At 38.2% G+C, this 19,282-nt stretch overlaps 5 protein-coding genes across 9 annotated transcripts; 3 read left to right on the forward strand and 2 right to left on the reverse strand.

The window, feature by feature from the left end:
• The first annotated feature begins 18 nt into the window (after window positions 1-18).
• On the forward strand, window positions 19-4,320 carry LOC125477637 (synaptotagmin-2). 2 transcript variants are annotated; one of them, XM_048584990.1, is made up of 9 exons: window positions 19-963; window positions 1,386-1,627; window positions 1,820-1,838; window positions 1,989-2,194; window positions 2,346-2,455; window positions 2,547-2,645; window positions 3,098-3,539; window positions 3,661-3,808; window positions 3,945-4,320. In XM_048584990.1, exons 1-8 carry the CDS (start codon window positions 368-370, stop codon window positions 3,759-3,761), a joined length of 1,815 nt encoding a protein of 604 aa, XP_048440947.1. In that variant the 5' UTR covers window positions 19-367; the 3' UTR covers window positions 3,762-3,808; window positions 3,945-4,320. The 2 variants fall into 2 exon arrangements, with proteins under 2 accessions (XP_048440947.1, XP_048440946.1); XM_048584989.1 differs by having other exon boundaries at window positions 3,661-4,320.
• Window positions 4,321-6,019: 1,699 nt separating this feature from the next.
• LOC103943196 (delta(24)-sterol reductase) lies at window positions 6,020-9,887 on the forward strand. 2 transcript variants are annotated; one of them, XM_048585026.1, is made up of 3 exons: window positions 6,020-6,174; window positions 7,779-9,049; window positions 9,147-9,887. In XM_048585026.1, exons 2-3 carry the CDS (start codon window positions 7,802-7,804, stop codon window positions 9,603-9,605), a joined length of 1,707 nt encoding a protein of 568 aa, XP_048440983.1. In that variant the 5' UTR covers window positions 6,020-6,174; window positions 7,779-7,801; the 3' UTR covers window positions 9,606-9,887. The 2 variants fall into 2 exon arrangements, with proteins under 2 accessions (XP_048440983.1, XP_009351705.1); XM_009353430.3 differs by having other exon boundaries at window positions 6,024-6,174; window positions 7,782-9,049.
• A 1,056-nt stretch (window positions 9,888-10,943) lies between these two features.
• LOC103943195 (anamorsin homolog) lies at window positions 10,944-13,964 on the forward strand. 2 transcript variants are annotated; one of them, XM_009353429.3, is made up of 8 exons: window positions 10,944-11,103; window positions 11,579-11,696; window positions 12,063-12,229; window positions 12,307-12,405; window positions 12,982-13,138; window positions 13,263-13,396; window positions 13,492-13,566; window positions 13,653-13,964. In XM_009353429.3, the coding sequence occupies exons 1-8, from the start codon at window positions 11,101-11,103 to the stop codon at window positions 13,689-13,691; spliced, it is 792 nt and encodes a 263-aa protein (XP_009351704.1). In that variant the 5' UTR covers window positions 10,944-11,100; the 3' UTR covers window positions 13,692-13,964. The 2 variants fall into 2 exon arrangements, with proteins under 2 accessions (XP_009351704.1, XP_048440835.1); XM_048584878.1 differs by lacking the exon at window positions 12,307-12,405.
• A 356-nt stretch (window positions 13,965-14,320) lies between these two features.
• On the reverse strand, window positions 14,321-15,426 carry LOC103943194 (protein COFACTOR ASSEMBLY OF COMPLEX C SUBUNIT B CCB3, chloroplastic). Its single transcript, XM_009353428.2, is given in 4 exon segments — window positions 14,321-14,657; window positions 14,659-14,937; window positions 15,189-15,238; window positions 15,330-15,426. Coding segments are annotated over 4 exon segments (621 nt in total). The 5' UTR covers window positions 15,373-15,426; the 3' UTR covers window positions 14,321-14,408.
• Window positions 15,427-15,569: 143 nt separating this feature from the next.
• LOC103943193 (protein S-acyltransferase 11) lies at window positions 15,570-18,513 on the reverse strand. Of its 2 annotated transcripts, none has more exons than XM_009353425.3 (4): window positions 18,346-18,513; window positions 17,232-17,421; window positions 16,454-16,752; window positions 15,570-16,267 (listed from the first exon to the last, which is right to left on the reverse strand). In XM_009353425.3, exons 1-4 carry the CDS (start codon window positions 18,361-18,363, stop codon window positions 15,758-15,760), a joined length of 1,017 nt encoding a protein of 338 aa, XP_009351700.2. In that variant the 5' UTR covers window positions 18,364-18,513; the 3' UTR covers window positions 15,570-15,757. The 2 variants fall into 2 exon arrangements, with proteins under 2 accessions (XP_009351700.2, XP_009351699.2); XM_009353424.3 differs by having other exon boundaries at window positions 17,199-17,421; window positions 18,346-18,512.
• Window positions 18,514-19,282: the final 769 nt, after the last annotated feature.

Genomic DNA, 19,282 nt, shown 5'->3' on the forward strand with positions numbered 1-19,282 from the left:
GCTTTTGCTGCTAATTGGTCCGTTGGAAATTTGGATTGAATTGCCGGTGCTGGAATCCATGTTTACCAATGCAATTTCCTACATTCACATCTCAATCAGGTGCTCTGAGTTTATCTCCGCCGCTAATTAATGATTTTGCAATCAGCTTCTGCGAGCTTCCATTTCTCGCAGCCGCGGCCTCTTCCTCCTCACTGCCCATGTGGAAATTTCGCCCTGCCCAATAAAAACCCACAACTTCCTCTCCATCCCTTCATCTAAAAGAAGAAGAAAGCAGCTGCTTATCGTCAATTTTCCTCGAAAAAGCGTCAGAAGAAAATGGGGTTGTAATTCCTTTGCGATTTCGCCCCCCGATGCTCCGGGTTCCTCCATGAACATAACGAATTCAGCGAGACAGGGTGCGAAAAACTTGGTGATAAATCGTTTCTCCGGTGAACTGGAAGCCGATGAGTTTTCCGAAGAGTCGCCGGTTCAAATGGGGAACAATTTCACCAGCTTTCAGGAGGACCCTTTCGTGGATAAGCTCAGAACTCAGCTGGGAGTGATACATCCCATTCCATCGCCTCCAATAAACCGAAACATTGGGGGGTTGTTTGTGTTCTTCTTCTTTGTAGGCGTCGCGTTTGATAAATTGTGGAATTCAAGGAAGAAGAGCAAGCTGGGTGGTGACAATGGCCGCAGAGAGGCATGGCCGCAAGTGCCCACGAGCTTTTCGCTGTTTCTGGAGAAGGATTTGCAGAGGAAGGAGTCGGTGGAGTGGGTGAACATGGTGTTGGGGAAGCTGTGGAAGGTTTATCGATCCGGGCTTGAGAATTGGCTCATTGGGTTGCTGCAGCCGGTAATTGATGATTTGAAGAAGCCTGACTATGTTGAGAGAGTTGAAATCAAGCAGTTTTCGCTGGGGGACGAGCCGTTGTCTGTTAGGAATGTCGAGCGGAGGACTTCCCGCCGCGTTAATGATCTGCAGTGAGTTGAAATTTTCGATTCAATTATGCTTGTGTTTTGTTTGATTGGGTTGCTTATTGTCTCTGTTTCAATGTTCATGATAGACTGATTGTTTATGTGGAAATCGAATGACGAACTTAATGCACTGTGTTGCTGAATATCGTTTTTAGTAAGTTGACAAAGCTTAATATTTGTTGGGCCGCTAAGATGTAATTTGATATTGGATGCTACGAAATGATATAAAACAATGAATTTAGTCGATGAGTTTGATCAAAGCAAACGTTGAGATAATTGATCTGACATCCTTACCATTTTTTCATCAGGGTAGATCTTTATGAAACTGATTTGCATGTTTTTTTTTGGTCAAAATACTTTGTGCGTATTTGTGCTGTGCTAGCTCAATTTTCCATTACACTGATTCTATATCCCTTTATTTCATTTAGGTACCAAATAGGTCTACGTTATACTGGTGGTGCTCGTATGCTGTTAATGCTCTCACTAAAATTTAGCATTATTCCCATTTACGTGCCAGTTGGTGTTCGGGATTTTGATATTGATGGGGAACTTTGGGTCAAGTTACGGCTAATACCTACATCGCCTTGGGTGGGAGCCGTTCAATGGGCTTTTGTTTCACTTCCCAAGATCAAATTTGAATTGTCGCCTTTCCGCCTGTTCAATTTGATGGGTATGTCATATAGTCATAATCATGTTTCTATTTACTAAGGTACTAAGGTACTATAGCACTATGTTTGGCAGATAAGATAGGTTGTTTTATTTAATGTTAATTGCATATTTTTAGGCTAAATCGTTTTATGTTGAAGATACTGATAATTATCTTCTTCTCTCGTCTATTTCTGCATGGATTGGGCAAATTCAGCAATTCCTGTTCTCTCAATGTAAGTGAATCTCATCACTCTCAATCGTTAATTTTTGTCTATGCGAAAGTTAATGGTAGACAACAAATCGATAATATATTATTCACTCTGGATTGTATGCTTGTTTGTTTCTTTCGCTTTTTGACTCGGATCCCTAAATGCATTTTGTAGGTTTTTGACAAAACTTCTCACCGAGGATTTACCCAGATTATTTGTACGCCCAAAAAAGATTGTCTTGGATTTCCAGAAAGGAAAAGCAGTTGGCCCAGTTGGAAATGATTTCAAGTCAGGGGACATACAAGAAGGAAACAAGGATTTTGTTGGAGAATTATCAGTGACCCTTGTAGATGCTCGGAAGCTTTCCTATGTTTTCTATGGTAATGAATGTCTTCTAATGTGAAATAATTTCATTTGTTTTGTTTTCATTTTTTTTAAGCTGCCTTTGGCTTATGATAAAATGAATATCATAAGTATTCACTTGTCCATTTTCGTTTAGAGACTCAATAACCTGTTGATCTAATTTTTCAGGCAAAACGGATCCCTATGTTACACTAAGCCTGGGAGATCAAATTATACGCAGTAAAAAAAACAGTCAAACTACTGTTATTGGACCCCCTGGTGAGCCGATCTGGAATCAGGTGAACCGTCTTCTAGTGTTGCTTCATCTACTATATTGTAAAATTCGTATATGTAAATTTGGAATCATGTGTTTGTATGTTGTGCTGGCAGGATTTTGATATACTCGTGGCCAACCCTAGAAAACAAAAATTATACATCCAAGTCAACGATTCTCTTGGATTCGCAGACTTAACTATTGGTACAGGAGAGGTAAAAGATCTAATCCTTTCAAATACTGAACTTGTTTTCAGGATTGGCATGGTCGTAGCATACATGATTGGGATGATGCATGCATGTAATGTTTGTGTTTTCAGAACCAATACTTGTTTAAAAACATAAATCGATTTTGAGGTAGCGGGTTATATCAAGAATGAGATATGGCTGCATTATTTGATTCTTCTCATCTAAAGTTCTAAGGAGCGCAGAAATGTTCCTTTTTCGCCTCTCCATAAAAATTTTAAATTAGATAAGGGATAAAAGGTGATGAAGATGGATTTGACAAAAATATCCCAAAAGTTTATTCCCACCTAATTGCGCATGTGCCACATGATATAGCAGCTAATGGTTGAATTCACTGCCTTCGGAGGCAAATTGGCCCATTAATACTACTTTCAGAATTTCAGAAGTAAATAGTTTTCCATTAATATTTCATTCATTTCTAGGTTGATCTGGGATCTCTTCAAGACACTGTACCGACGGACAGGATTGTGGTACTGCAAGGAGGTTGGGGCCTCTTTAAAAAGAAGTCTGCTGGTGAAATACTACTTCGACTGACATATAAAGCATATGTTGAGGATGAAGAGGATGACAAAACTCAGGTGGCTTCTACGGATACCGACGCTTCAGATTCAGATGATGAGTTGTCTGATTCTGAAAAGGATAAACTAGAGTCTGCAAATGAAGCAGACAAAGAATCCTTCATGGACGTTCTAGCAGCTTTGATTGTGAGTGAAGAATTTCAAGGGATAGTGGCATCCGAAACAGGAAATGCCAAACTTGTGGATGATATCTCAATTACAGGGTCAAAATTTTCAAAAATGCAGCGTGGACGTGATGCTGAATCTGTGCCTTCAAATTCCAGTAATAATTCGGACGATTCTCAAGGTATTTAATCTCTATGTTACCTCTTACATCATTATGTAAGTTAGCGATTTACTGTTGATTTTTTGACTGGTGTCATCTCCTCATCCACCAAAAAGATTAAAAACAAACTCGTGAAATGCAGGAGTATCCATGGAATCCACCTTACTTTGGCTTTCATTACTTGCTGGCATATCAGTGCTAATTGCACTCAACATTGGTGGCTCAAATATTTTCAATCCTTGAGATGCGAAGGAGCTTGAGAACTAGATCTCAAAACTAGCTATAACAAAGTAATACTGGAAATCCTTCTTCGCTGGTTCCACATTACTCCTTGAGTGTATTATAGCTCGTTATCCAGCTTACTGTTTCGGGGTAGCCCATCACTTGAGTTTGGATTTCACAAAGAACTACCCTTGTCCATGGCAGGGTGGATAACTCTCCGGTAACTTAAAGATGGACGGACCTACCAACTGAATTCATTTCCAACGTCCACTCTACACTTTGTATATTTGTGACTATTGCAGAGGAAATTCCATCGGCGGCATTTTTCGCTTTTATTTTTCATTTTCTTTGCAAGAGGCCTCCATAGGTAGTGTGATAGTTACCAGGTATCTTCTCTTCACTAACTGTTCATATAGCCTTTCTTCTTTCTCTTCTGAGACAAGGAGGTTTCAAAGATTCTGTAATTTAGATTTGGGGACTGGAAGCAACTAATGATTTACTCATTGATTTGATGTTAGAAATGTATAAGGGCCGAAAGCCCAAAGATGAAATATTGGAAATGGATTCATATTTCAAGCTATACTTTGTATTTTAGATTTGGGCCTATCTCAATGGTGAAATAATTGAAGTGGATTCACAATATTAACATGGCCCATCTCCAAGTTATTCAAAATTGTGTTAGAGAAGCGATTTCTACACATTTTAGCGTGCTGAGGCGAAAAAGAGAGTGCAACATAATTTCTCATTGCATTAATAGCTATAGAATGCAAGATATGTATGTTGAAATGGAAACTTCTCTATTTGTATGAAAGATGTTAATGAGTGTAGCGGGTGTGTTGTTACAAGTGTTTTAGCCGTTTTGATATTTTTATTTTCAATCTTAATGATTCATATTATTTAGTGCTACATAATACTTAAAAAAAAAAATTCGAATATAATACAAAAAAAGATTTGTTGCATGTAAAAGGGAATATAGCTCTCACGAGTGTTGTGTGCATCATTTGATATAAAGGCATGCAAAACGATTAAGAAATGGAATCACGATCCAAAACATTGCATATAAAAAGAATAGGATATCGTCTACATTTTAACCTACCTTTTGTGCAAAGGTCAAATGATCATGATCATCGCGATTCACGGACACGATGATTCTCCATAAAAAGTGCCCTTTATTTTTATATCTCAAAATATTGTTTTTTTTTAATGACTCACGTATAACAATTTCTTGGGCTAAGACTACCATTAATATTATTCGCTCACCAAGAACAAATGAATAGCCAAGCAATATCGAATAACAACATGAGTTATTATTAACAATATAGAAAAAGTTATTTTGCATCTCGTATTTTATTAAAAAAATTTCCTTATTGTGTTTTATAAATTTGAAGTGCATAATCAATTTTTATATTCTAATAACGATGCACATTTACAAATAAAATTTTCATTACAATCAAATTACACGAGTAATTAATATTTATTATGTATTTAAAAAGCAAATTAACTATTGTATCATGTGATAAATCAGTGATAAGAAGAGATTTTTTTCTGCATGCTAAAAATATAGATACATAAATCAAATTCATTATATAAATAGAAAGACACTTAAAAAAAATCTATCCATTTGATATAACAACATTAGACATATTATCCTTGTTTTAAGCATATTAAAATAATAAAAAGAATATATTAAAATTGAGGGGCATGACACGCGGCATGGGAAAGTCCGGAAGTGGCACATGGTGGTGGGCTGAGTCCAAAACGTGACAGCCAGCGAATCTTGTTGGCTTGGTTGGTGGAGATTTCCTTCTGATTGGATCTGTCTCGGGCTCTTCAATCTTTTGCCCCCCTTGTTTTAGAACATCTTCAAACAAAATATCAAAATTATTATATAAGTATATAACAGTAAAAATTAGCTACAAATTTTCTCTAAGTGAGCCTTCAATTTCTTACAAGACGTTGACTCAATTAAAGATAAACCTTCTGCTGTCAAATCTATTTAATACTTTTTTAACAGATTTAATGGAAATGTAATAAATGTGGTTGTGTATTTTAAGAGTTTGATTAGTTGCCTTCATTAATATATCCCACAAAATGTTTAAAAAAATTTAAAATAACATTATTATTTGATTCTATAGAAAAATCTTACAATAAGTCAAATTGTCACATAAACCATTAAATATTAATTTAATATTTTAAATTTGACATTTTCGGATATGCTCTTATTTTCATTACGTTTTTTATTAATTTTTTCAGAAAGTTATAAAATAAATAAATAAACGCATTGGGCCTCGGACACGCACTGTCCCTCTGTCACTCTCTGTCACTCTGTCACTCACTCCCTCAATCACTCACTCTGGCCGCTTCCAGACTTGCCCTTAAAAGTCGGTTCCTCTACGGGCCTATCTTGCAATTAGTTCGCCATCTTCAGCACCAGGTACTCTCTCTCTCTCTAACATTGTGTTTTGATTACTGCTAGATTTTAGCCGGTTCGTTAGAGTTTGAAATTTTGCTACTTTTTGTTCGAATTTGTTTTCTTTTTGGTTTGGGGGTTGAATGTTGGGTGTGTTTTTGTGCTGAGATCTGTTTGTTTCCCGAGAAAACGAGAGAACATGGAGCTTTCAGAGTATGGTTTGAGTCCTTATGAAGTCTCCTATTGAGTGTTGTTGGACTTTGTTATAGTGTGTTGAGGCGCAGCGTCCTCCGGTTTAAACCCCCACCCTCTCTTCCCTTACTGTCCTTAGTACTGTAGCTCCCTTCCTGTCCTTTAGCTTAGAATAGTAACATCGTTCTTAATAAAAAAAAATTACTTTTAGTAGTATCGCTTGTAATAAAAAAAATTATTTGTAAAGATAAGTAGATCTTGAATTTTAGAAGTCTCTAATTCTTCTTCAAGCCTTTGCGGATATTAAAGGTCGGACTACGGTACAGTGATATTTCTCTCAGCTTATAGGTCGGAGGTCTTAGGTTTGGGTTTGGGTTTGGGGTTTATGGATTAGGTTCTTGCTTTGAAAGTGGTACCACTAAATCTGGATATTATTTAAGATTCAGTTTTTGAAAATCTATTTTCTTGGCAAGCATGTAGCATGTGTTGTTTTGGTTTTTCAACGTATGTTTACAATAACTAATTGCCATTAAGGTTGTAACTGTCAATTTAGACATCAAAAATGCTACTTTTACCACATTTTTCATACCACATTTGTACCACATCTCTTAAAGAGATCAGACCGACATGTGTTGGTGGGGCCAACCTCTATTAGAGAGGTGGTATAAATGTGGTATGAAAAATATAATAAGTATAGCATTACTTGACAAGACAAAGATTTGTTGTGCATTTTGTGTTTAAAAATATAATAAGTATAGCATTACTCCACAAGGCAAAGATTTGTTGTGCATTTTGTGTTTAAAAATATAATAAGTATAGCATTACTCGACAAGACAAAGATTTGTTGTGCATTTTGTGTTTGCGAACTCTAGTAACTTGTAAATCTGACTACTCACCATATGCAAATTGAGCTAATTTCTATGTGGAAGCAAAATCTGTTCTGGAACTCTAATTGCATATCCTTATCAGGGTTTTACTTGTCACGCTCGATTTTCCAACTATAGGTATAGTAATCTCAAAAAGGAAAGTTTACATGCCTGGTAAGACTCTGAAAAATTTGAGAATTATAAATTTGAAGCGCACATTACTTGCGGATCAGTCTAATTTTGGTACCAATCCTTGCTTATCTGTATTTCCTTTTTGGGTAGAAGATGGACAAGATCTTTGTTGCATTCATGTATCAGTTATATTTGAATTGTCACTTATCTTTCTCCTTCATTTGTTGGTTTTGTATTGTATTGTAGCTTTCATTGACATTGCCATGTCACTTTATTAGGATTTTGAGTTTGCTGCAATCAGTGTGAGGGTGATCTGTTTATCATGCATGTAACAGATAGTGTAATGTATAAAGAATGCCTAATCCCATGTAATATGGTATAGAAATATATACCTTTTTATGCCAATTGTGTTACCTAACAATTATATTTTTTGTACAGCAGAGTAGGCGTCCACTTCCAAGATGTCGGATCTTGAAACCCCACTGCGTCCAAAGAGGAAGACGGCCGTGGTGGACTTTCTTGTTCAATTCCGATGGATTGTTGTTATCTTTGTTGTGCTTCCCATCTCCTTCACTATGTACTTTCTCACGTACCTCGGGGATATAAGATCTGAGATGAAGTCCTACAAGAGGCGTCAAAAGGAACATGATGAAAATGTTCAGAAGGTCGTAAAACGGCTCAAAGACAGGAACCCATCAAAGGATGGGCTTGTTTGCACAGCACGAAAACCATGGATAGCTGTTGGAATGAGGAATGTTGATTACAAGCGGGCTCGTCATTTTGAGGTTGATTTGTCTGCATTCCGAAATGTCCTTGAAATTGATCAAGAGAGAATGATTGCGAAAGTTGAGCCCTTAGTCAACATGGGGCAGATAACCAGGGTAACTGTTCCATTGAATCTCGCCCTTGCCGTGGTTGCTGAGTTTGATGATCTTACTGTTGGTGGTCTCATTAATGGCTATGGAATTGAAGGAAGCTCTCACATCTATGGACTTTTCTCTGATACAGTTGTGGCCTATGAGATTGTTCTTGCAGATGGCCGAGTTGTCAGAGCCACCAGGGATAATGAGTACTCTGATCTTTTCTATGCTATTCCGTGGTCTCAGGGAACATTGGGGCTTCTTGTCTCTGCTGAGATCAAGCTGATACCCATCAAGGAATACATGAGGCTGACATACAAACCCGTGGTGGGAAATCTGAAAGAGATTGCACAGGCATACAGTGATTCTTTTGCTCCGAGAGATGGAGATCAGGACAACCCCGAAAAGGTTCCAGACTTTGTTGAAACCATGATTTATACTCCAACAGAAGCTGTGTGCATGACGGGGAGATATGCTTCAAAAGAAGAAGCAAAGAAGAAGGGGAATGTGATTAACGAAGTTGGGTGGTGGTTTAAACCCTGGTTCTATCAGCATGCCGAGAAAGCACTGAAGAAAGGGGAGTTTGTAGAATACATCCCGACAAGGGACTACTACCACAGGCACACTCGGAGTATTTATTGGGAGGGAAAGCTTATCCTTCCATTTGCTGATCAGTGGTGGTTCAGATTTTTGTTGGGCTGGATGATGCCACCCAAGATTTCTCTGCTCAAGGCTACTCAAGGTGAAGCCATTAGAAACTACTACCACGACAATCACGTCATTCAAGACATGCTCGTTCCTCTTTACAAGGTCGGGGATGCTTTAGAATGGGTTCACCATGAGATGGAGGTAAACATGTCTTGTTTTACTTAAACTTGAAAATCCATTTTGATTTTAATCATGTTCCCTAATCCATTTTGTTAATCCTGTTTTGTTGATTCTATAGGTGTACCCCATCTGGCTCTGCCCTCACAGAATGTACAAGAATCCCATCAAGACAATGATATACACCGAACCAGGCTTTGAGCAACACCGCAGGCAGGGAGACACGCATTACTCTCAGATGTACACGGATGTTGGTGTCTACTATGCACCGGGCCCCGTCCTGAGGGGTGAGGTTTTTGATGGTGCAGAAGCAGTTCGACGGATGGAGAATTGGCTGATTGAGAATCATGGGTTCCAGCCTCAGTATGCTGTGTCCGAGCTGAACGAGAAGAACTTCTGGAGGATGTTTGATGCAGGGCATTACGAGAACTGCAGGAGGAAGTATGGTGCTGTGGGAACATTCATGAGTGTGTACTACAAGTCCAAGAAGGGAAGGAAGACCGAGAAGGAGGTGCAGGAAGCTGAGCAAGCCATCCTTGAGACTCCTATCGCCGAGGTTGATGAGCCGGTGGACTACTGATTTTGATTTTTTAGCTGCGGATTCTGTTAGGACTTGTTGCTTTTCCTTTCTCCATTGATTTCTAGTCAGTCTGATCTGAGTAGTTTCTTTCGTGTGACCGCTGTTTTAGCGCTGATGTTGTTCGAGTGTTTTTCGTATGGATTACGGGACTTTGGGTGTTTTTATTGACTGGAGACTCGCGGGATGATTCTATTGACCTGAGACTCACGTTAACTTTAATGATGTTGCGTCTTCTTTTCGTTCTAAGTTCTGTGGTATAAAGTGCTGACCAACTTTTTATTATTATTATTATTATTTTTTTTTTTAAGTATATCGATATTTTTACATTAAGAAGTGGGGGAATTCATCTAAATTACATAATGAATAATCTCATTTGGTATTGAATTTGTCATTCATTAGAGTTGAACCTAAGACCTCATTTTTAAATAAAGAGAAATATCATCCGATCGTAATACTGATCAACTTTCAAGCACAAAGAAACTCGACTGGTTTTGTAGATTTTAATTTGAACAAACCTGGCTTTGGACTTACGTGAACGATCTATAAACAAATCGAGGCCATAGCCTCTTTTATAGGGAAATTATTTCCGTACTCTTTTTCTTTTTTGTCGCATCTTTCTTATTTCTGTTTTTTTAGCTCTCTTTTGTTTTATTCAATTTAATATGTGAAAATAAAACTTGTGCATGAGAAGAAAATAAACTTCCCTCCACATTATTGGCTTATTAACTTATCTACGCATTATTGACTTATCAATGGTGTGGGGTTTATTTGAAATACAATTATAATGACATTTTGTTATAATCTAATTTTTTTTAGATAAAATGCCAGAGACAAATTTTGGTAGTTCACCCATTTCTATGTAGTTTTTGTTTCCTTTGCACTATACAACGCCAAAATCAAATTTACATGTAACAAGTACATCACCTGCTACGCATAAAATAAGAAAGAAACCCCAGATCAAAACAAAATTAAATAGGCCCCTTTCATTTTCCACAACTTTATTTATTTTTGGCTGTTGATCTTATTTAATTTATTTGATTTGACAATCAAAAATTTATTTTTCATCCATTGATCTTATTGTATTTATTTAATTTGACGATCAGAAATTAAAAGAGAGTTGAGAGATAAAAATAGGTGTGATCAATAAATTAAATAAACAAGAAAAAAGCTCAAATTTCCCCTATAGACCCTAACACGTGTCGAGACAACAGCTCCACGCGCGGTCAAGTGTGGCCAGCTCACGATCCCCACGCTTCGGTGTACACGGCATACGTCGTGTGCGACCGTCATACTCCATCACCCACGTATTCCTTTTAAATACTGCCCTTATTCTTCCCACGCAGCCCACCACATTGCCGAACGCAAAAGAGAGAAAAAGGAAGTCGGCAGCGCACAAATACAGTACAAGCACGGGACATTGTTGGCTGACTGTAGAAGAACCGGTTCGCTGCGTTTTTGCTTTTAGGGCTTGAAGATCTGTTCCTCCTTCGACGCCATGGTCAGTTTCTCTGGTCTTTTCTTTTTTTTTCAGTTCTCAATTTGTTTCCTTGTTCTGCAATTGCTTGCTTAGATCTTACTGCAATGCGTTCGTTAGCGATTTTTCAATTACTGCGAATTTTTTCCTGCGAACCGTTTGGCTGCTCAGAAAACTGAAAGGGAAAAATGGAAGACGAAAGTTGAATACTTTTAACTCATGTGGTGAAAAATTGAGTATTTTTAAGCAGATTTTAATCGACCTTTTTGAATCTGATTGCATAATATTATTTTTTTAATTTAATAATGAAGAACCTGACGTTATTATTTGTCAATTAATTGTCCTTTTATCAATTTTATTTTGTGTTTGTGTCAGCTGTTGTTATTTGTTCTTCAGCCTCAAAAATTTCAAGAACTAAGCTTTTTTCTTATTGCCTGACAAATTTCATGTGGGAAAGAGGATGTAACCCACTAAAATTTATTGACCTTCATTTCTGCAGGGATCTGTGCTGGCATTTACAGATGATGGGGTTCTACCTGTTAGTCTAGTTTTTGATGCATTAAGGGAGCTCGGGACCGAAAAGTGTGAACCTCAAATTGTCACTCTGTCTTCTTCAAGTAAGTTTCTTATTCTGTTTTGTGATTTAATGTAGTTGTGTCTCTATTCTCCCGCAATGCCATTCAATATGTGTCCATGGGTTACAAAACTTTTTTATCAACTGTTGCTTGATTAAATCGCTGCTAATGAACAAGATTCATGTCCGGGAGTCTGATATTTCGTTTTGTATCAGTTCTGCTTAGTTTATTGTCCATGGGCAGTATTGTATAGCATCCCAAGATCAATTGCTTAGTTTTTACGTTGGATCTACCGGTCTGGGATTAGCTATTTATTTTTATTTCTCACTAGTTTGTCATGTGCGCAGTTTACGTAGTAGCCAAAAATATAGTGTTCATCTCATTTTGTTTTGATATATGACATGACAGATCAGCTGCCGGTGGGGTCTTCCGCCGTGGACATTGTGTTTACTCTTTGTAGATCGATTGAATTTCCCAATGAGCAGTTGTTAGGGGAAATCTCAAGAGTCTTGAAGCCTGGTGGAACAGTCCTAATTTACAAGATATCTGATGCTTCGACAGGGGAAACAGATAAGGTCATTAATGTTGACATTGAGACATTGTAGATTTTGTTTTGGCATGAATGAGAACTCTTACTTGGGTTCTCTTGCAGACCACCTCCATTCTTGAGCGCAATTTACTATTGTCTGGTTTTTTAGAAGCAAAAGCTCTTCAAGTGAAATCAAGTTTACCATCTGAGTTATCTTTTGGGGTAAGTTTCAGTGTTACTAGTATCCATTGGCATAGATTTCTAAATTCTCCCCCTTGCATGTTAATTCAATAACACAAATCTCGATTCAACTCACTTCGGCCTTACTACCAACTGTTTGGAGTTGCTACATGGACCATTATCAGGATCTAGGTAGGATCCTACTTGTGAAGTTTCTCCTGCCATTTAATCCAGTCGAGCACTATATTCTCCATTTAATTTCTTGTAGGCGTTTAATTGAATCTCTTCTACCCACCTCACCAATCTCCCTATTGTCTGAATTGCCCAAGGCTTTTGCACTGGAGTACTTCTGTGTTTTTTTTTTGGGTAGCACATGAGTATTGCATTCGATGAACGTGTCCATTGTTATCTCTGATTTTTCCGATTACTCTAGCATTTCATAATTTCACAAGAATGAAAAGAATATCTTGGTTCACAATAACTGTATCAATAAATTTTATTTGTGGATGGATGCTTTTAATAAAATCTGTAATTTGGATAATGTTCATTTATCATGGGATATGCTTTGTGATGGCTAAAAATTAGTCATTCGAGCCTTAGTTTTGTTCTTTTTTGTAGGTCAAGGCTAAAAAGCCTTCTTGGAAGATTGGTTCATCCTTTGCCTTAAAAAAGACCACAAAAGCTTTACCAAAAATTCAGATCAATGATGATTCAGATCTCATTGACGAGGATAGTTTACTAACAGAAGAGGACTTAAAGAAACCCCAGCTGCTATGTAAGACATCATGGCCCAAAATGATGCTTTTTTGAATTGTTTTCATTGTTTGTTGGCCTCGTGAATCTTTTTGGGGCAATTTTTGTGTTCTTTTAACCATGTACCAAACAATGTGCTTGTGCAGCGAGTGATTGCGAAGTTGGAAGCACAAGGAAAGCTTGTAAAAACTGCACTTGTGGGAGAGCTGAAGAAGAGCAGAAAGTAGAGAAGTTGGGCTCCACTGTAGATTTGAGCAATTTCAAGTCGCAATGTGGCAGTGTATGTCCTCTAGTTTCTCATCCATCTGCTTTTTAATGTATTTTTATTTCTCTGTTCAGTTTTGTTTACTTTGCTTTGAAAATTACAATCTGCAGTGTGGACTAGGGGATGCTTTTCGATGCGCTACATGTCCTTTTAAAGGTCTTCCTCCATTCAAACCCGGCGAGAAGGTATTTTCTTGGATTCAAAATCAATCCCTTGCTTCCTCTCTTGCTCTCTCTGGCACTCGGGCTAACGTTCAACATCTCTTTTCCAGGTATCATTGTCAGCGAACTTCCTTACAGCAGACATCTAGACTAGAACCGCCTTCCTCAGATGCATCTGAATGGTGCTATGTGTTGATGGTTTTCTTTGCTCAAGTTACCGCGCTTCGGATATATGAACTTTTGGGTCGCATCTCTCTGGATCAAAACATAAATTCTGGTTCAGAATTTGACAGTTTGTGTCCTTAATTAGTTTGGTCCATTTTGTTACTGTCGGGTAAACTTGTTTCTTAGGTTTATGTTTGTCTTCGACTGTTCAAAGCAACAGTGCTTATTCCAGATAATAATCAGTAACTTATTGTGTACCTTCTGCAGCAAGCCTGCAATGCATTAGCTCACTCTTCACGACTACTTTTCTTCTCTTTCACATACTGAATTTCCGACATTTTCTGAGAGTCCATGAGTAGACATTTTCGGATGGAGATCCTCTCCGGAGTCCCCTCGGCGTTCATGAGAAATCTTGGCGTCAGAGAGAGATTACATGTGAAGGTCAATAGGATGGGTTAATTGGGAACACGGGGTTTAAATTGAACGGTCTAAATTGTTTGGTCCACGTACTTTAAAGTGTGAGATTTGAAGAGGATCTCAATCCTTAACATTTTCCACAACTTTACTTTCAAGTACTGAAATGAAGATAATAGCGAAGCTATAAGAAACCATATACGCGGGCAACGATGAAGTTTATTATTACTCTTCCACAAAAAATTACAATTCCCAGATATCGCACAAGACTAATCTCGCATGTACTATTAGCTGCTAAGCTGTTGAGAGAGGAGAACAAGGAGGCCTTGAGGACCTACTAATATTTCATTTAGGAAGCTAATCAATCCGAACCACACCACCGGCGTTACGTCCACACCGCCTAACGGCGGGATCACCTTTCTGGTTGCCATGAGAATCGGTTCTGTGGGAGCATAAGCCACCACATACGGGAACTTCCCAACCGGAAGTTTTGGGTACCAGGACATGACTATCCTTATTATGAACAGAAACGAAAACTAGCGAAAAAAAAGGACCCAGAAACCCGATTGCTAACTTTGCGGTTGCAGGGTCCAAATCTGCCACCACCAACTTGTGCATTAGATTTGAGACGTTATGCGGTGTGGTCGGTGAGCCGCCGGTGCGGAAAATGTTTGAAACCGCATCTATATCATCAGGTGGCTTCAATGACAATAGAGTGGTAGGAGAAGGAGCTCCGACCTGGACCAAACCGAAGTAACATTGTGCAATTATGAGCCCTTGCTTTGGCTGCCTTTCACTTCTTGTCTTGAAGCTTTCCTAACAAGATTGAAGAGTTTGTTGAAATCATATGCACAGAGTTTGAACAGAGCCAATTTTAGAGGGGAAGCGATTTCCGCACACTTCTCTTCTTCTCCTTAGCACTCTTCTTGCCTTTGGATTAAATTTGCAACAAAACATGAGCCGATGAGCGTGCATAAAGAGAAAATGGGTGTGCGCGGAAGTTATTCGCTACAAGAAATTTCGCAAAGTTCAAATTTGCAAAGGAAAAACAGAACGGGGGTACTCACGGTAGGACTGAGATTTCCAAGCTTGGATATCCTTATCCTGGAGGGCCATCCTACAACGAATTGGAAATCAAGAACACAAAATGAAATCTTACAGAAAGCTACTCCGAAATCAGAAAAACGAAAACCAGTTTTAATTGGTACCTTTAATCTGGACATGGTTGAGGAGATAAGAACAGGTAGCCATCGGAGAGAATAACAGAGAGAGAGAGAGAGAGAGAGAGAGAGAGGACGAGCAACTGAAATGTTATCCTTTAAACGAAAGGTGGGGAAGTCCACTTTTAAACATGTGACCGGCAACGTCTATTGTAGGTTTCTCACTGATTACATTTCCAAAACATTATCTAACTCATTGCTGTAAGCTACATCTGACAGTGAATAAAATTAAACAAAATTGTTTCACCTTCTCCAATTAATTTAAATTTATAATACAGATTATCCACGACTCGATAAAACCACAAGTGTATACACCCCGCGAACCTTCAAACTCTTGCTTACCATGAAAGTAAAATCAAGCCCCCCTCCTAAAAATTTGACTAAAAGAAAAGGAAAAGGAATGTAGACTACTTCTTTTACTTCTTGTGTCTATGCGTCTTCTTTTGCAAACTTGGCAAAAATCTTGAGCGGGAGCAGAGGGGAAGATATCTTGACAAGGGATACGGGAATGCAAAGAAACGCACGAGGTTTTGGCAATCCTTCTCTCCAACTTCATCAGTTCCCTGTGAACTTAAATGACTCAAATAGGTCTTTCCCTCGTAAATAAAACTCAGCTGCTGCCACAGAAGTATGCTCAACCCTATCTCCAACGAAACACTTGAAACAAACAGATATAACAGAAGAAGCCCTCTAGGGGATAAAAGGACAGCAGATCTTAGCAAACCATATATAATCTCACGGATAGCTGATATAGCTGAATAACTGTCAAGGGCATGCAAGTGGTCCTCAGCTTCGTAGGTTATGGATGGCCAGATATGATAACACACATATATAGCCATGATAGAAATATAGAACGTACTGGTGACAACTGATATGAGTAAGGCAATGAAGTGTCGGTGGTTAGCTGCACCAACACAATTCCCAATCTGCATCAAAATCATGCAGTGACATTGCTATTAGTATGCGTGTTATGATCTCAAATCCAAATCTACCAATTCTTACTAATACCTAGAGTCAAGTGATTAAGACAATGCATTCAATAGACAGAAAGATATTCCGTCAAACAAACGACCAACATATTTTCGAATTGGGAAGAAGATGACAAAACTCACAAATGGGCAGTGATGATCCATGTCCAATATACACTTTCCACAGGACCGGCAATGATGAGTGCTAGGCGACTTTGGTTTTAAGCATTGGTGACAGAAGGTATAATTATCGAGGTCACCTTTCCCCACAGCTGGATAGCTTCCCCACACTCTGCACGGAGGTGTTCCAGCACACGCAAATGAAGCAGAACTGAATGTATAAACAGTGGCTACAGATAACATGAAGGTAATGATGGAGTGAAAAATTCCATGGAAATAGCTGATACCGAAAAGAACAGGGAATACCGCCCACACTCCACCACCTGCAACTTAAGGAAACATGTCAACATGAAAAACAAAAGAAAAACCTCATCAAAGTAGTTTGGCCCTATTTCAAATTTAAATACTACACAGCAAAATACATAGAATTTGGGATTTAAGAGCTCTTGCATATGCAAAATCGATCTTCTCGACCTGTAGAACATACTAGACAATGCAAATTTGGTAACACGCTCCTGAATCCCCAAAAAGAAGCTATTAACTCCCTCATTGCAGTTTTACATTCTGCAATTAAGGTAAATTTTCTTAATCTTCTTTCATGGAAATCTTTTGACCATTTCCGATGGATCAATTAAATTTTCATACAGAAGAAAATATAGAAAAGTGAAATTAAGGATACCTAATTATTTGGGAGGGGTGAATGTCAACAAATGTGCAAGCAAAATGGAGAGAGATTCCAAAAAGAATTATACAAGCAACGAGTACGTACATATCACAAATAGCATAAACATGAACAGGATACCGACAAAGCAGCGATCCCGCAAGCGTCTCAACCAAAAGTACTTGCATTCACGTTTCCCCGCATTTTGATTTGTTAAAGCTCCACACCAACCACACTTGAAAATTGGAGCATTTGATGGAAGAAGAAGGTGTAATCCACAACCCCAACACGTGACGTCATAGTCCTCCTTGATGGAGGCTATGAAATGCTCCTACATGATGCAACCCACAAGTAAGCAACCAAGACAACAAGAAAAACTTGCACAACCAGTAAGATCCATCACAGGTGTTATGTTAAAATCAGGTAATACATGTTCCAGTTCTTCATCAACACATTCGCAGCCGGACAACCAATCCATTATTAGGTTCTCCGTTTTATGGAAAACGGAATAATCTAGCACAACGTATTTCTTGTAACATGAATGTCAATCATTCAAACGCAAAAGCACACTTAACAAATGGATAAGAAAAGCACATTTACCAAATCATCGGGCAAGGAATTGTTATTGTACTCAGTCTAAAGACAACTAAAACAAAATTTAAAAGGCTATTAGACTTTTTAACCAAAATTGTCCTAACATGAAAATCGATAGAAGTGGTCCATGAGTTTGTCCACTGTAAATCATTTTGGTCATTCCGTAAAAAAATATGTCAATATCCTTATTAAATTGTCATGTGAATTGTGAACCACCTTTTTGTCAAACCAATCCCTCCACTTAATAAGGATTTTTCATGGAATGACCAAAATGATTTACCGCCAATAACCAAATTGAGGAGGTATGACAATCTCATGACCCTTTTGGCTAGAAAGCAAGTTAACATAAATAAACTGATAGATTAAGCTTAAGCGCTTCCAGGTTCCAGCATCCGATTATCATTTAGCTTTTGGAAAAAGAGGAAAATAATAAATATGAAGAACAGGCACAGAAAAATGCAACAGAAACAGAGCAATCAATTGGGTTTTGGTCAATTACTATCTGATTAAACTACAAAGAAAAAAATGGATGAATTTACCTACCAAAAAATCTGATTAAAGTTTTGCACAAAGTACCGTCCGTCCCCGATAGAAGAAGAAAATTTACAAGATTAAAAAAGAAAAGAACAGAAAGCGACAGGAGACGAGAGAAGAGTTTGACCTTGGGCAAGTCGGCCATGATTGGAATTGCCGTTGGAGCAGCAGCTTCAGAGGATTCAGGGAATGAAAATGTCAAGTGATTGCAGCTGAACCGGAATCGAATCCAAGTTCTGCAATTTCAAGGGCTCCCCCACCATTTCACATTTCATAGACCGACCAAGATTTTATTGATTGGTTGGAGAATGTTCAGTACCAAATCGAAGGAAACTGGACACTTACTGGAAATTTCGTCATCATTTTCTTGTCGCGTTTGACCGGATCCAATTTCCGGACCGGACAGCCGTACCCACCCCCCAATCACCCGCTTTGGACTCCCAATTTTCCTTTTTGGGTCAGATTTTGAAATTTGGGCTTTAATTTTGAAACTTGGGCAGCGACAATCGTTGGGCCCAAATCATGTCCACCCAACTCATTTGGGTTATTTATAAAAGGTGATTCTCTCTTTGTCAAATTGTCTTACCCTGAAAATCAACATATTCTAGAGTGGCTAAGAATGTCCCTCTGAGAGCATCCAAATAAAATTGAAACGATACGAAGAATTGTTTTAGAGCTATTGGGCACCACTTCCTTAGAAGCTAGTTTCTAAGGTCAAGCTGAGTTCCACCCGCTAATGAATGAGTTACTTGAGGCCAATCAAATTGTCATTTTTTAAATGTTGTTTGTACGACTTTTGTCCGTTTAATTTTACATTTATTGTACAAGAATGTCAATCAAATTGTTAATTTTTCTTAATTGTTTGTGTGACTTTTGTATGTTTCAGCATTTTATTTTTAGGAGTGTAGTATCCACACACTCTTCCAGTTTTTGACCCTTGGATCGGATAAATTGAAAAAGATTAAAGGACAAAAATTAACGAGGGTTGTGTGAGAAGTAAAAAAGAGTGTGTGGATAACACATTTATATTTTTAAAGTTGTGTTGGGTCCTCAAAAGGAACAAA

The sequence above is a fragment of a genome, unplaced genomic scaffold, assembly GCF_019419815.1.
Source record: "Pyrus x bretschneideri cultivar Hongxiangsu unplaced genomic scaffold, Pyrus_bretschneideri_v1 Contig22, whole genome shotgun sequence".
NCBI lineage: Eukaryota > Viridiplantae > Streptophyta > Magnoliopsida > Rosales > Rosaceae > Pyrus > Pyrus x bretschneideri.

What these genes read in the sequence shown, in the direction of transcription:
- LOC125477637 (XM_048584989.1), top strand. Translation starts at nt 368, where the DNA reads ATGAACATAACGAATTCAGCGAGACAGGGTGCGAAAAACTTGGTGATA. An exon ending in GCTTTCCTATGTTTTCTATG is followed by an intron (nt 2,195 to 2,345) that starts GTAATGAATGTC and finishes CTAATTTTTCAG; the next exon opens with GCAAAACGGATCCCTATGTT. An exon ending in TAATTCGGACGATTCTCAAG is followed by an intron (nt 3,540 to 3,660) that starts GTATTTAATCTC and finishes CGTGAAATGCAG; the next exon opens with GAGTATCCATGGAATCCACC.
- LOC103943196 (XM_048585026.1), top strand. Translation starts at nt 7,802, where the DNA reads ATGTCGGATCTTGAAACCCCACTGCGTCCAAAGAGGAAGACGGCCGTG. An exon ending in GGGTTCACCATGAGATGGAG is followed by an intron (nt 9,050 to 9,146) that starts GTAAACATGTCT and finishes TTGATTCTATAG; the next exon opens with GTGTACCCCATCTGGCTCTG.
- LOC103943195 (XM_009353429.3), top strand. An exon ending in TGTCACTCTGTCTTCTTCAA is followed by an intron (nt 11,697 to 12,062) that starts GTAAGTTTCTTA and finishes ATGACATGACAG; the next exon opens with ATCAGCTGCCGGTGGGGTCT. An exon ending in CATTCAAACCCGGCGAGAAG is followed by an intron (nt 13,567 to 13,652) that starts GTATTTTCTTGG and finishes TCTCTTTTCCAG; the next exon opens with GTATCATTGTCAGCGAACTT.
- LOC103943193 (XM_009353424.3), bottom strand. An exon ending in GTTTATGCTATTTGTGATAT is followed by an intron (nt 16,753 to 17,198) that starts GTACGTACTCGT and finishes CTTAAGTTGCAG; the next exon opens with GTGGTGGAGTGTGGGCGGTA. An exon ending in TGGATCATCACTGCCCATTT is followed by an intron (nt 16,268 to 16,453) that starts GTGAGTTTTGTC and finishes ATTTTGATGCAG; the next exon opens with ATTGGGAATTGTGTTGGTGC.